This window comes from Bos javanicus, chromosome 5 (assembly GCF_032452875.1).
Source record: "Bos javanicus breed banteng chromosome 5, ARS-OSU_banteng_1.0, whole genome shotgun sequence".
NCBI lineage: Eukaryota > Metazoa > Chordata > Mammalia > Artiodactyla > Bovidae > Bos > Bos javanicus.
In genome coordinates, this window is record NC_083872.1 from 1,709,430 (window position 1) to 1,724,660 (window position 15,231).

The window sequence follows — 15,231 nt, forward strand, 5'->3', positions numbered from 1 at the left end:
AAAACTAAGATCATGGCATCTGGTCCCATCACTTCGTGGCAAATAGATGGGGAAACAGTGGAAACAGTGTCAGACTTTATTTTGGGGGGCTGCAAAATCACTGCAGATAGTGATTGCAGCCATGAAATTAAAAGATGCTTACTCCTTGGAAGGAAAGTTGTGACCAACCTAGATAGCATATTCAAAAGCAGAGACATTACTTTGCCAACAAAGGTCTGTCTAGTCAAGGCCAAGGTTTTTCCAGTGGTCATGTATGGATGTGAGAGTTGGACTGTGAAGAAAGCTGAGTGCTAAAGAATTGATGCTTTTGAACTGTGGTGTTGGAGAAGACTCTTGAGAATCCCTTGGACTGCAAGGAGATCCAACCTAAAGGAGTCCCTTCTAAAGGAGATCAGTCCTGGATGTTCATTGGAAGGACTGATGCTAAAGCTGAAACCCCAATACTTTGGCCACCTCATGCAAAGAGTTGACTCATTGGAAAAGACCCTGATGCTGGGAGGGATTAGGAGCAGGAGGATAAGGGGACGACAAAGGATGAGATGGCTGGATGACATCATCGACTCGATGCACATGAGTTTGAGTAAATTCCGGTAGCTGGTGATGGACAGGGAGGCCTGGCGTGCTGCAATTCATGGGGTCACAAAGAGTCGGACATGACTGAGCGACTGAACTGAACTGATAGAAAAACCCGAACAAACATTTTGGCCAACCCAATAGTTTAAGGATTCCAAACAAGTTCTGTGCCAAATACTGGGGACTCTGGAGCCAGTTTACTTAGATTTGAATCTCAGCTGCTGAGTACTCTGTGACTTGGAGCAAGTCACTTAATACTCTGTGTTTTATTTCTCACCAGTAAAACGGAGCTAATGATAATACTTACTTTATCAAGTTGTGTTGAGGGTTATGAGATTTTATGTGTAAAGAAGCTGGTGACCATACCTGGCACATAGTAAATATGCAGCAGTGTTGCTGTTGCTGTCGTCATTACTAGAACAAGCACATATGCTTTTAGGGTTATGTAAGTGAGAGTTCTCACAGGAATCAGAGTCAGTTCTCACAGAATCAAACACCCTGATGGCCCAAATGGAGGGACACCTACACAGGTATTGGCAAGCAAGGGACGCGCGTGTAGAAACCAGCAGCATGATGGAGACGGGGGCTGAAGAGACAGGGAGGAATGAAATGTGTTTCCAAAACCCAGGAAGCCCTGAGGCACAGACAGGGGGTGCCATGGTTGAGAAAGTGCACAGCTGTGCCAAGATTCCAAAATCGAGGAGCAGACCACAAGGAGACCCCAACTGCTGTCCTCCAGGGACTTCCACTGGGAATCCAACAGAGAACCTCAGGGAGCCTTGAAGGTGCAACCTGAGAGATCAGGGCAAGAGAGGAGAACTGGCTCCCCTGGGCCTGTTGGGAGGATTCTCAACAGGAAACCTCCTGTGCAACCTGTGCAACCTGTTGGGTGCACAGGTTCATGACTAGGAATGGAATTACTGTCCTCTGAGTATAAAAGTGCTGCACTCAATATGCCAGCACGTTTGGAAAACTCAGCAGTGGCCACAGGACTGGAAAAGGGCAGTTTTCATTCCAATCCCAAAGAAAGGCAATGCCAAAGGATGCTCAAACTACCGCACAATTGCACTCATCTCACATACTAGCAAAGTAATGCTCAAAATTCTCCAAGCCCGATTTCAGTGTGTAAACCATGAACTTTCGGATGTTCAAGCTGGATTTAGAAAAGGCAGAGGAACCAGAGATCAAATTGCCAACATCTGTTGGATCATCAAAAAAGCAAGAGAGTTCCAGAAAAAAACATCTACTTCTGCTTCATTGACTGTGAATCACAGCAAACTGTGGAAAATTCTTCAAGAGATGGGAATACCACCTGACATGCCTCCTGAGAAATCTGTATGCAGATCAAGAAGCAACAGTTAGAACTGGACATGGAACAACAGACTGGTTCCAAATAGGAAAAGGAGTACGTCAAGGCTGTATATTGTCACCCTGCTTATTTAACTTCTATGCAGAGTACATCATGAGAAACGCTTGGCTGGAAGAAGCACAAGCTGGAAGCAAGATTGCCGGGAGAAATATCAATAACCTCAGATATGCAGATGACACCACCCTTATGGTAGAAAGCGAGGAAGAACTAAAAAGCCTCTTGATGAAAGTGAAAGAGGAGAGTGAAAAAGTTGGCTTAAAACTCAATGTTCAAAAACTAAGATCATGGCATCTGGTCCCATCACTTCATGCCAAATAGATGGGGAAACAATGGAAAACAGTGAGAGACTTTATTTTGGGGGGCTCCAAAATCACTGCAGATGGTGACTGCAGCCATGAGATTAAAAGATGTTTGCTCCTTGGAAGAAAAGCTATGACCAACCTAGACAGCATATTAAAAACCAGAGACATTACTTTGCCAACAAAGGTCCATCTAGTCAAGGCTATAGTTTTTCCAGTAGTCATGTATGGATGTGAGAATTGGATTATAAAGAAAGCTGAGCACTGAGGAATTGATGCTTTTGAACTGTGGTGTTGGAGAAGACTCTTGAGAGTCCCTTGGACTGCAAGGAGACCCAAGCTTTCCATCCTAAAGGAAATCAGTCCTGAATATTCATTGGAAGGACTGATGCTGAAGCTGAAGCTCTGGTACTTTGGCCACCTGATGTGAAGAACCGACTCACTGGAAAAGATCCTGATGCTGGGAAAGGTTGAACCGGGAGGAGAAGGGGACAACAGAAGATGAGATGGTTGGATGGCATCACCGACTCGATGGGCATCAGTTTGAGCAAGCTCCGAGAGTTGGTGATGGACAGGGAGGCCTGGTGTGCTGCAGTCCATGGGGTTGCAAAGAGTCAGACACAACTGAATGACTGGACTGAACTGAATGAGGTGGATGAACCTAGAGCCTATTATACAGAATGAAGTAAGTCAGAAAGAAAAGCAAATATTGTATATTGATTCACATATATGGAATTTAAAAAGACAGGTCTGATGTACCTGTCTGCAAGGCAGCAATGGAGATGCGGACATAGAGAACAGACATATGGACACAGTGAGGGAAGGAGATGGGGGACAATTTGAAAGAGTAACATTGAAACATATACATTAGCATATGTAAAATAGGTAGCCAGTGGGAATTTACTGTATGATGTAGGGAGTGTAAAGCAGAGCTCTGTGACACCCTAGAGGTGTGGGGTAGGGTGGGAGGTGGGAGGAGGGTTCAAGAGGAAGGGAACACATGCTTACCTGTGGCTGATTCATGTTGATGTATGGCAGAAGCTAACGCAATATTGTAAACCAATTATCCTCCAATTAAAAAAAAAAGCTTTCCAGTTTCCCCCAGCTTAGGCGGGACTTTCAAACAAGAATGTAAATGTTCTGTGAATACCATTTATCCTAGGTAATTTAGGGGCCCGACACCATGAATAAATTACCTTGCATTAGAGAAAAGTTGACAGTGGTCATTTTCAGTTTCCTCAAATGCCTACGCTTTAGCTCCCCTTTTGAGTCATGAATTTTAAAAATACAAATTTTAAGTTCCTTGCTCTTTTTTAAAAATGTGGAAGTTCTTATTCTTGTAAATTACCTACATGTTGTTACACATAGGTGTGGAGGAGAGGGGCAGTGAATTTCTCAATAAATTATAGGCTTTGTTATCAAAGAATTATGCTTCTAACATATATTAGCCCCTTTTTTCTTCATTTCCCAGTTAAGAATTTAAATGTCCATTCTCTTTACTGGGAATGTTTTTGAAAGTATCTCTGTGTTTCTCTTAAGGTCTGACATGCTGGACAATATACACAAATTCTTTTTGGGTTTCATTATGTATCTGGGAACATTTTATAACTTAAAATTTACTTGCCCATCAGAAGAGCTTCAGAAGTTCCTGTCTCTCCCAACTCCCCAACCCCTACTCATCTTAGAAATGCCTTAATAAAATTTTACAACCATGTTAAAGTCAACTTTTTATCAAGAAAAGAATAAAAACTAAAATATCCATCTGAGTGATTTTCCTGGATTGATTTAATAAACAAGGTTGCTTTCAAATTCTCTCTTTAATCATTTTATACTATCCATACATGCATCTGAAGGATGATTTGATAAAGTTAATTGTCCATGTCCTGAATGGAAGTTAAATTTTGTTAGAAGAATGAATATATATGGTAAAACTTCACAAGGTCTTCTTTTATATAATCTTCTCACTTGCCTTTTTTTTTTTTTTTATAGGAATTTAGCTTGGAACAAAATTGCAATTATTGACCCTAATGCATTTTCCACCTTGCCATCTCTAAGAAAGCTGTGAGTATTTCATGACTTGTTTATGGCATGTTTTTTGATAATTGGGCAGTATCTGATTAATCAAAAATGAATGTTGGTTTTGCTGGAAAAGCCTGGGCACAGAATGCTGAGTCCTCAGTGTCCTCCACACTAGAGTTGGATCAAACTAGAAAGGAGCAATCCTGCTCCCTGCCCCTCCAAGGCCATGTGGATCCTTATAATTGAAGATCTGGGTGACAGCTGGTTCTGGTTATTAAGGTGAAATTTTCCATTTTTGCAAGCTATCAGGTGGAATGGAATAAGACATCAGTTCATTTCTAAAGGGCTTTCATTTCACAGTTTGCCATACTAACAGAAAATCTTCCTGTCCATTTTTATCCTCCCTTCCCAGCCCTTGCTTCTTCCTCTTCTCCACTCCCGTCTCAGAGAGAAAGAAGGAATTGGGTCAGACAGAAGTTAAAGAGAGGAGGAAGAAAATAAAACGCAAACAATGTTTTCAAATTAGATGTAGCGCCTCCCACTAGATTTTAGATGTCCCCCCCACCGCACCCCACCCCGCCCCCCGGCAAAATTGAGGCATGGCAACCACTCCAGTATCCTTGCCTGGAGAATCCCATGGACAGGGGAGCCTGGCAGGCTACAGTCCATAGCATCACAAAAGTGTCGGTCAGGACTTAGCACGCAGCACGTCGCATCTGCCAAAATCAAGCTGAATGTAGAAATTACAATTTGGATATGATTAAAACATTTTTCTTTCTGCAATTCTGATTGCAGATAGAAAAGTTGTCAGGAGCTAAAACCAAAATGGTTCCTTTTACCATTAAGAGTAAGGACCCTGCTTAGAGGTTTTATGGAGCAGTTTAATAATCTTGAGGTTGCTTTTTTAATGTAATCGTTATATGCTAACACAGACTAAAAGCCAATTGTTGTTTGATGTTTTGCAGGGACCTCTCGTCCAACCGCCTGTCGTCTATTCCTGTAACTGGGTTACATGGTTTAACTCACTTAAAATTAACAGGAAATCATGCTTTACAGAGCTTGATATCATCTGAAAATTTTCCAGAACTCAAGTGAGTTTGTCATTAAAGCTAATAAGATACATTTGTGGTCATGTGAAATAATAGACGTGTTATAGTGGTTTTCAAAATTTATGGGACTCTTTTGAATTGCATTTCATGCCTTCATGTCCCCCACCCCTGGGGCATTGTTAGGACAAACCCTGGAGTAGGAGAATGTGTCTTCCTGACCACATTTCCTTTGTTTCTCTAAGATGCCTCCTGGAACATAGAGTTCATAGAAAGAGTTTGAAAACCATTGATCCATGAGATAGAAACTAGAACATGTAATTAAATAACATTATAACATAATTGTACTCCTGTTGACATTTTAAAATTCATTTTGCTTATGTATATGTTCTCATAAAATCTATTAAATTAATATTTGTTTGAAGAAGTAATGCTCTTTAAAACCTGTCACACTTATTATCAATAAAGAAGTCCCTTGAAAAATTTTATATTGTTTACCACTGAGCCACCAAGGGAATATATATAATATAGAGAGAGAATATACATGTATATTCTCTGTATATATTAAACCACAGTACTTTTCATATAATTTTAAAACCCCAAAACAGAGTTTATAAATAAAAGAAAGGAAAAAAGTCTATAAATACCTCTAAAAACATTTTGCTATTTCCTTCCAGATTTGGTTTCCAATGTATTTTTAATTGTTAGACCACAGTACGTATACAAATTTATATCACATTTTTGTCACTTAATACTATATGATACTATAAATACTACTTAACAGTGCTACAATTTCCCCAGTGATCCTTTTTTTTTTTTTCATGTTTTTATTATGGAAATTTTCAAGCACAAAAGTAGAGAAAATAATATATCCATTGAACCTCAGTAACTATCAACATTTCATGACAATAATTTCTAACTCCATTGTTATTATGAATAGCACTGGAACCACCATCTTTATGCACATAGTTAATAATTTAGACTATTTATTAAGGCTAAAACCCACAGGCAGAAGTATTAAGTGAAAGAAGAGCACTATATTTAGCAATCTGTTTCTTTCAGTGTGTGTTTTTGTTTGGTTTTGTTCATTCCAAGGGTTATAGAGATGCCCTATGCATATCAGTGCTGTGCATTTGGAGTGTGTGAGAACGTCTATAAAATTTCTAACCCGTGGAGTAAAGGCGACAACAGCACTGCAGAAGACCTTCATAAAAAAGATGCTGGCGTATTTCAAGTTCAAGGTAAGATCAGCTGTGTCACTGACAAATCTGTGTCAGAAAGGCGCCTGAAAAAGTCATCAAACATATCATCTGTACTCCAGACAAGCCTCCATATAATCACCCCAGCAAGCTGAGAATCAATCCTACTTTTTAAAGAGTCTCAGAGAAAGAGAAAACTCCTTTAGGACTCAGTCTGAAATGTCATATTTTCTGTAAGTGAATTCTTCATGCTTATCGTTAGATCCCTTTTAGCATACAGTATCCTCTGGGGTAAATATTAACACTGATTATGAGTACTTTCATAAACTTTTAAGAGGGTCTCATCCCTGTGGATACCTTTTTCAAACATGCTTCTGAGCTTTTTACTCCAGAAGATAAATATTTTTATTCTTAAACCCGAGTAGAGCGGAGGATATAGACATTTTAGGTGCCTCCATATCTCAGCAGAAGAGCTTAGGAATCCAACTTCTTACCCAATTAATCCTAAAACATTCTCACCTCCTACCCTCCACAAGGCTATCTGTCAGGAAAGTGAAATGAGATAATGTCTGTAAAGCACTTGGCTTTCCTTGAAGTAAGACCTGACTTAACTAGACAACAATGCACCTCAAACCACACCTGTGGTAACAAGCGGGTGCTTTCCTTTTCTTGCCAACCTTGCAAGTTTGCACAGAGTCTGAACAGACTGGCTTTTCTTCCTCTGGGTGTTAATGATTTGTTGATTCCCAAGCAAGTATGCTTTGTTCTGTCTGCACATTTCGTTGACTTGGCTTCCTGCACATGTATCCGATTAAGGAGCAGGTATTCCAGCCCTTGGCTTTTTTGTTTCACGCTATAGCGTGTGTCTTGCTCTCGTTCTTGCTTTCATTTTTGCTTTTCCTGCCTCGTTCACCCTAATTTCTAGTATATTTATTCACCAACCCCTTCTCCCCCTCAAAAAAAAAAAAACAATTAGAATGTCTAAAATGTGCCAGGCACTGTTCTAGGTCCTAGAGGCACACAATGAACAAGAGAGAGGAGGTTCTTCATGGAGTTTATTTTCAGAGACTGTGATTCCCAATCCTGGGCTGTCTATTGGAATCACACAAAAGTTTTTTAAAAACACTGATGCCCGAACCCCACACCAGACCAATTAAATCAGTGTCTCGGGGAAAGCATGTTAGATTAAAAAAACTCCTGTTTCACGGGTAGCTAACCCAAGCACCGAGCAGTTACGTGATTTGTCCTCTGTTTAGCAGAATACCCCAGAAAGATGGAAACTTACTAATTCTCCCTCTTGTATTCAGAGAACACAGTTCAGAACATCTGCACTGTAGTCATCTGAGTGTTAGAACATTGGATAAAGTGGTTCTTCCACTGAAGGCAGACCCACGCTCTCTCTCTAATTTAGGTCAGAGCGATTCAGGGCCGTAGTGAGCTGCAGGGAACAAGAACAGAATGAGAGAGCTCCAACATTATGACAAGGAACCCAGGGTTGGTTACCATCCCTCGTCCCCAGTTCTGCCGGGATAGTTGTCAAACAGTAGCTTGAGTGGAACATCCCAAAGCAACTACATCATAGACTTGAGAGAAAGCCCAGGGAGAAGTGGGATGTTTGCCCTTCAGTTTCCTCTGTGACATTTCATGTCTCCAGGGCAATCCAGGCCTCTCCTCCCTGGGAGTTGGTCCCTCTAAAGACAGACAGAACTAATCATTCCAGAATTTCTCATTCCTGCAGATGAGCGTGATCTTGAAGATTTCCTGCTTGACTTTGAGGAAGACCTGAGAGCCCTTCATCCGGTGCGGTGCTCACCTTCCCCAGGTGAGAAAGGTGTCCCAACATCCTCAGGAGCGGTACCCACCCTTAACTCTGAAGCCGTCAGTGACATTCAGCTACACCTCCAGGCAAAATCTGTGCCATCTTAGCAGCTCATCAATATCCCACCTCATGCAGACATTTAAAATACAAATGTTTATTTCCTGGAGTTGGTCTCCAGTCATAAACAGGATTTTTATAGGAGACTTTTGATTCAGATTAATGGAAATTGAAGAACCAATCATGTAGTTAGAGGTATATGTAATTTTTAAAATAATATTAGCTCTTTAGCCTGAACTGGTATGCAACAGTCTTGCTTCATGTAATCACTGATTTTTGACAGTGATTTCTTAGGTTCTCTCTAAAGAGAACCTATTTGGTTAAAGCAAATAATAGTTTTAGAGATAAGTAAAAATTTCTATGTATGTTAATTACTTCATTGTTAGTCCCTTTCTCTGAAATAGGATAATCCAGTTGGGGGGAGGAGGAAGACAGCAGAGGAGGGTTGATATTTTACTTTCAACAGTTTGATGGTTCTTTGCTCCTAAACAGCAAATGTCAGTCTAAACCTAAGATGACATTCTCATGAAATGCATACGACTCACACTTCCTCTTCTAAAATCACAAAGTGTTTCCCTAGGATTCTGCTTCCCTGTTTACAGAACCTTTTTGAAACATTCTGGAAAAATATATTAATAATAAAAAGTCCAGGAGATCTGGTTTGTTACCTGGCCCCCACACTGCTATATTTGGGGAGCCAGAATCCAGTAATGTAAAAACTCTCTGGCTCCATTCTTCTGGGTATAGGTTGAAAACCTGGGCATCTGGTATACTCATCTTTACATTAAATAATGGTTTAATGAAGGGGATTCCCTGGTGGCTCAGAAGGCAAAGAATCTGCTTGCAATGAAGGAGACCCTGGTTCAATCCCTGGGTCAGGAAGATCCCCTGGAAGGGAATGGCTACCCACTCCAGTATTCTTGCCTGAAGGATTCCCCCGACAGAGGAGCCTGGTCGGCTACAGTCCATGGGGTCAGACTCAACTCAGCCACTAACACTTTCACTTTTTTTTCCCACTTAATAAAGTGGAAAAAGAGAACAGTGTGTTCCCAGGGCTGTTACTGGCTTGTATCTCTTGGTGTCCCGATAAGAGAAACCAAAAGGGGAGTGTGGCAAAAGTCGTGAACCCTCATTTGACACCCATCTGTCTCTTCTTTGGACTTCTAGGCCCTTTCAAACTTTGTGAATACCTGTTCGGTAGCTGGCTGATCCGAATTGGAGTGTGGACCATAGCGGTTTTGGCACTGACATGTAACGCCTTGGTGACCTCCACAGTGTTCAGAGCCGCCGTGTACATATCCTCCATAAAACTGTTAATCGGGTTAATAGCCGCGGTCAACATGCTCATGGGGGTGTCCAGTGCAGTGCTGGCTGGCGTGGACGCCTTCACTTTCGGCAGCTTTGCGCAACACGGTGCCTGGTGGGAGCAGGCGGTCGGCTGCCAGGTCGTCGGCTTTTTGTCCATTTTTGCTTCGGAATCTTCAGTTTTCCTGCTCACCCTGGCAGCCCTGGAGCGTGGGTGGTCGGTGAAATGCTCAGCAAAATTCGAAACGCAAACTCCCTTTCCCAGCCTGAGAGCGACCCTCGCGCTCTGCGCGCTGCTGGCGGGGACCGTGGCCGCCGTGCCCCTGCTGGGAGGCAGCGAGTACAGCGCCTCCCCGCTCTGCCTGCCGCTGCCCTTCGGGGAGCCGCGTGCTACCGGCTACATGGTGGCCCTCGTCTTGCTGAATTCGCTTTGCTTCCTCGTGATGACCGTCGCCTACACTAGGCTCTACTGTCACTTGGAAAAGGGAGACCTGGAGAGCATGTGGGACTGCTCCATGGTGAAACACGTGGCCCTGCTGCTCTTCACCAACTGCATCCTGCACTGTCCCGTGGCTTTCTTGTCCTTCTCCTCTTTACTGAACCTCACCTTCATCAGCCCAGAAGTCATTAAGTTTATCCTCCTGGTGATCGTCCCCCTTCCTGCCTGCCTCAATCCCCTTCTCTACATCCTCTTCAATCCACATTTTAAGGAGGATCTGGGGAGCCTGGGAAAGCAAACCCACTTCTGGACAAGATCGAAACACACAAGCCTGATGTCTATTAACTCTGACGATGTGGAGAAACAGTCCTGTGACTCAACCCAAGCCTTGGTGACCTTCACCAGTGCCAGCATAGCCTACGACCTGCCTTCCAGTTCCGGGTCACCACCAGCTTATCCGATGACTGAAAGCTGTCATCTTTCATCTGTGGCATTTGTCCCGTGTCTCTAATTAATATTAGAGAAAAAGTTGTCAAAAATTGAAAACCCAAAAATATGAGGTTGAGTACATCAGAGCGGAACCAAAAAGAACTGAGTTGAAATTCAATTTTTTTTTTTAAATCTCTGTGTCAAAAAGCTGATAATTGTTGATACTAGAGAGTGAAAAATCAGTATAAATGCTGCTTATATAATTTGTTCAGCTATGGTAGATAGTCCTACTTTTCTGGTAAGCCTAAAATACGTATATATTTAAAAAGCAGATTGAAATATCCAAAAAATTCTCCATGATTTCAATTGAATTCTTTTTCGACTCACTTGCTTACAAAAGAGGTTTTAAACCAGAAAATCCCTTAAAATATGCCTGGAGATATCAGGAGAAAAAGAATTTTAAATAGCCTACATTACTAAGTAATGGTTGTGACCAATAGGATTTCATCTTAATGACCGTGTGGAGATGTTTTAGTACTGCTTCACTTTTCCCAGAAAAGATCCTTCCAGGTCACCAATCCCGCCATGAAGGGATAACATAAGGTACTACTCATTCATTCATGTTCACATCATTTTTAGAGATGCTAGATTTTATGAATCAGCACTAGATGATTCTACCCTCAGTGGAATAAAATTGCTTACAAATATTTTGAAAGGAAAATGAACTTAAATTCTTAAATTACCATGAAAGCAATCAGGTACAGACAAGGTCTGATTTCTCTAATTCATTTTAACTCCTTGGTGCCCCGAGATGAGAAGAAAAGTCCATTGCTGGCAATGGATATATTTAGAAAAGATGGAAAGCAACCTGGGATTTTTTTACCTTGGTTGAGTACACATTTTTCACAGGAGGTTTTATCACTTGATTCACACTGATGTGTATCATAAGGTAATAATCAAATGCAGACACAACATAAATTAAATCCACTGACATAGCTTCTCACATGTATCTCTAGTAGCTTTGGCAAGTGTCTGAAACCAGTTTTGGCTCACCAGAAACGTGGTAACATATTCTCCTGTTTATTTGGCTTGGTTTTAGCTATGTTGTCTTTGAGTCAACCCACTTGATGTCAGGAACATGACTTCTCTGCTTATTCCATGTTTAATATGTGTTAGGTATTATAAGAGGCAAAATTATTAAATACTAAAGGTCAAAGGATTAATTTGTAACTTCTGTTATACTACATTAGCTTCAATAAATCCAAACCAAAAGACTATTAGGTAGATTTATTTTTATATAAGCATGTTTATTTTGATCAGATGTTTTAACTTGGAATTGAAAAAAATACATTTATGAGATGTTTTATAAGATGTGTAAATATAGAATTGTATTTATTACTACAATAAAGATTCAGTAACACTAAAGGCCATGATAATAAACCATGTACAGTGGCATATTCTTTCATATATATTGTGTTTCTCTGCCCATTTTTCTTTAAATTCATTAACTGTATGTAATATATGTAAATGTATATAGTTCTTGTAAATAGATTTCAAACTTGCTTTTCTATTGGGTACAAAATAAATTTGTAATAAAATGTGACTATAAGACAAAATATTTTCAAGTGTTTTAGTGAGTCCATACATGGACTCCTAAATACATGATCTCCTAAATGTTTTTGACTTTTGATGTATAAGAGTACATTTGCTATCTGAGTATCTTAAGTATTTTGGACTTGTTTAAGAAGTAAATCTTTCACAAGAACAAGTCAAAATATCTTTACAAACTCCTGGATAGCTTTAACTATGACTGATAAACTATTTTGTCACAACAAATGGCTTGGTGAATTTCATTGTCCCCAGTGATAGTTTGGGCTTTATAGCCAGAATCTACTTCTTTTGCAATGTAAAAACAAAAACAAAAACACAATTAGAAAGAAATGTATAAAAAACAAATCAATCCTAAAATCATTCAACATGAACATGGCTTTTCTATAAATTCTTCCTTTAAAGGAAACATATTTTATGACCATGTCAAGGCCAAAAGAAAACATGTGATTCTCAGGGCACAAAGAAATACACTCTTCCCCTTTTGTTCCCATCCCCCAAAATATAAGGAGTGAAATTATTTTTCTAAGCACCTAGTACCAGCCACTCCCAGCTGCAATGAGTCCTGCTCTGCTTGTACAAGTTGCAAAATGAACCCATCAGGTAGTAGCTGGAGCTTCAGCAGTATTGCCAAGATGAGTCCATATCAATAAATTATGTGTGAAAGTGTTTAAAAAAAGAAAATGAGCCCGTATCAACTGAGCCCCTCCAGCGTACCTGGCACTGAGTTTCCCACCCGTCTGTCAGACATGGGTGACGGATGCTTCAACCTAACCTTGCAGTCTACACTTAATTTCTCTTCCACTGAGACAAGAGGTGTAGTAGTGTTAGTTGCTCAGTCATGTTCAACTCTTTGCAACTCTTTGGACTTTAGCCTGCCGGGCTCCTCTGTCCATGCAATTCTCCAGGCAAGAAGACGGCGGTCGGTTGCCATTCCTTTCTCCAGGGGATCTTCCCAACCCCAGGATGGAACCAGGGTCTCCTGTACTGCATGCAAATTCTTTACCATCTGAGCCACCAGGGAAGCCCAACTGACACAAGGGCCATAACATAATCTCACTCCTCCTAGTCCAGGCAGCAGATACAAAAGTCTAGAGCAATGAATCACAGTCTATCTTCTGAACATACTTGTTGTTGGGGGCCCAGGGTTAGAAGCATCCTGGCAGTCGACCCCTTTCTCTTTCAGAAAACACAAGTCAGTGGTGTGGTTTTTTAAAAGGGGGAAAAAACCCTACTCTGATTTAGTTCTTCAAAAATCCATGAGCTCTATTATAACCTAGTTATAATACACCTCACACCAAACACTGCTCTGTTAAGTGTCTGAAAAATGCTTTCCACTATAATCCAGTAAATCAGAATGACTGGAATCACATCCACAAATAAATAAGTCTACTTCCCTGGTGGTTCAGATGGTAAATAAGCTGCGTACAATACAGGAGATGCGGGTTTGGACCCTTGGTCAGTAAGATCCCCTGGAGAAGGGAATGGCAACTCACTCCAGTATTCTTGCCTGGAGAATTCCATGGACAGAGGAGTCTGACAGGCTACAGTCCATGGGGCTGCAAAAGTCAACCACTTTGGACATGACTGATCAACTAACACTACAGTGAGGAGAAAAGATATAATAAACTGTTGACAGACTGAATAACAATAAAAACAAATGAACACAAATTGATGGGCTAACCTAGAGTAAATGGTTAACATTTTTATGTTTTCAAAACGGATTCATTCAGTCAACAAGTATCGTGTGCTTACTATGTGCAGTGTTCTAGGCACAGAGGTAATAAAACATGGTCTAGAGTTTGTATTTCAGCGGAGGAGAGATAGAAAATAAGCAAATATAAACAAGGAAATATATGATGGAATATGAATGAAAGGAATGAAGCTAAATAGCATGACTAGAGTGGCAAGTAACTCTAGATGCAGAACTCAAGGGAAATCTCTTCGGAAAGGCACATTTTAACTAAGATCTTGGGACTTCCCTGGGGACCCAGCATTTAAGACTGTACGCTTCCCACTGCAGGGGATAAGGGTTCAATAGCTGGTCTGGGACCACATGCAGTGCAGTGCAATTAAAAAAAAAATTAAGCTAAAATCTTAGAAGTTACTTTTGCTTTAGTGTTCAACCACTTATGTCAATAAAGCTTATTCAGTTCCTCTATTCTTGTATCACTTCTTACAAACTGTTTTGAATGACATTTTAATATAAAATATATTAGGTGGCTGTTATTGCACATAATTTTTTCTCACAGCTGTTACTGGAGAAAATCATTCTTACATGAAATAGGAAACATCTTATTGTTTTGGCCAAAGGAGAAAAGGCCAGGTAGTAAAAGGTAATAAAATTAGTTACACCTTGTTTACTTAGAACCAGAAAATCTCTAACATCTGAAAAAATACAATTCTTTTTGTTGTTGTTGTTTCATCACATTTAGCTCAGGGGCCCACTGACCAACAAGAGAGAGTAAGTCCTAGATAAACAAAGGGGGCTCCTTGTGATGATACAAGCCCCATTCTTGCTCTTCAGAGTTTGGAAATCTTATTTTACAGTTTAACTATGTAGATACATTATCAGCACCTAAGGGTTCCCTTTTATCCACATCCTCACCAACACTTATTTCTTGCTTATTGTAAAGATATGAGGGGAGGGACTTCCTCGGTGGTCCAGTGGCTTAGACTCTGAGCTCCCAAAGCAGGGCCCAGTCTGCTCCCTGGTCAGAGAACTCCATCTTACATTCCACAACGAAAGCTCCCACGTGCCACAACTAAGAACTGGCACAGCCAAATAAATAAATAATTTTTTTAAGTTGTGAGGTCATTTCTTATTGTGGTTTTAATTTGTATCTCCCAGATGATTGGTGATGTTGAGCATCTTTTTATGTGCCTGTTGACCATCCGTATGCCTTCTTTGTAACTGTCTATTCAGATCCTCTGCCCATTTCTAAAAATCAGATTTCTTGGGGTTTGTTGGTTGTGGTGGTGGTGGTTGTTGTTGTTTTGCGATTAGTAGTATATTTTGGATATTAACACCTGAGCGGATATGTAATTTGCAAATATTTCCTCCCATTC

General features: G+C 40.6%; 1 protein-coding gene across 1 annotated transcript in view; it reads left to right on the forward strand.

Moving 5' to 3' along the window:
* LGR5 (leucine rich repeat containing G protein-coupled receptor 5) overlaps window positions 1-12,327 on the forward strand; it is a 129,639-nt gene extending 117,312 nt beyond the window's left edge. The window contains exons 14-18 of the mRNA XM_061415510.1: window positions 4,231-4,302; window positions 5,226-5,351; window positions 6,402-6,547; window positions 8,244-8,327; window positions 9,549-12,327. Coding sequence (XP_061271494.1) covers window positions 4,231-4,302; window positions 5,226-5,351; window positions 6,402-6,547; window positions 8,244-8,327; window positions 9,549-10,636 — 1,516 coding nt within the window. The 3' untranslated portion in view covers window positions 10,637-12,327. The remainder of the gene's footprint in view (window positions 1-4,230; window positions 4,303-5,225; window positions 5,352-6,401; window positions 6,548-8,243; window positions 8,328-9,548) is intronic.
* Window positions 12,328-15,231: the final 2,904 nt, after the last annotated feature.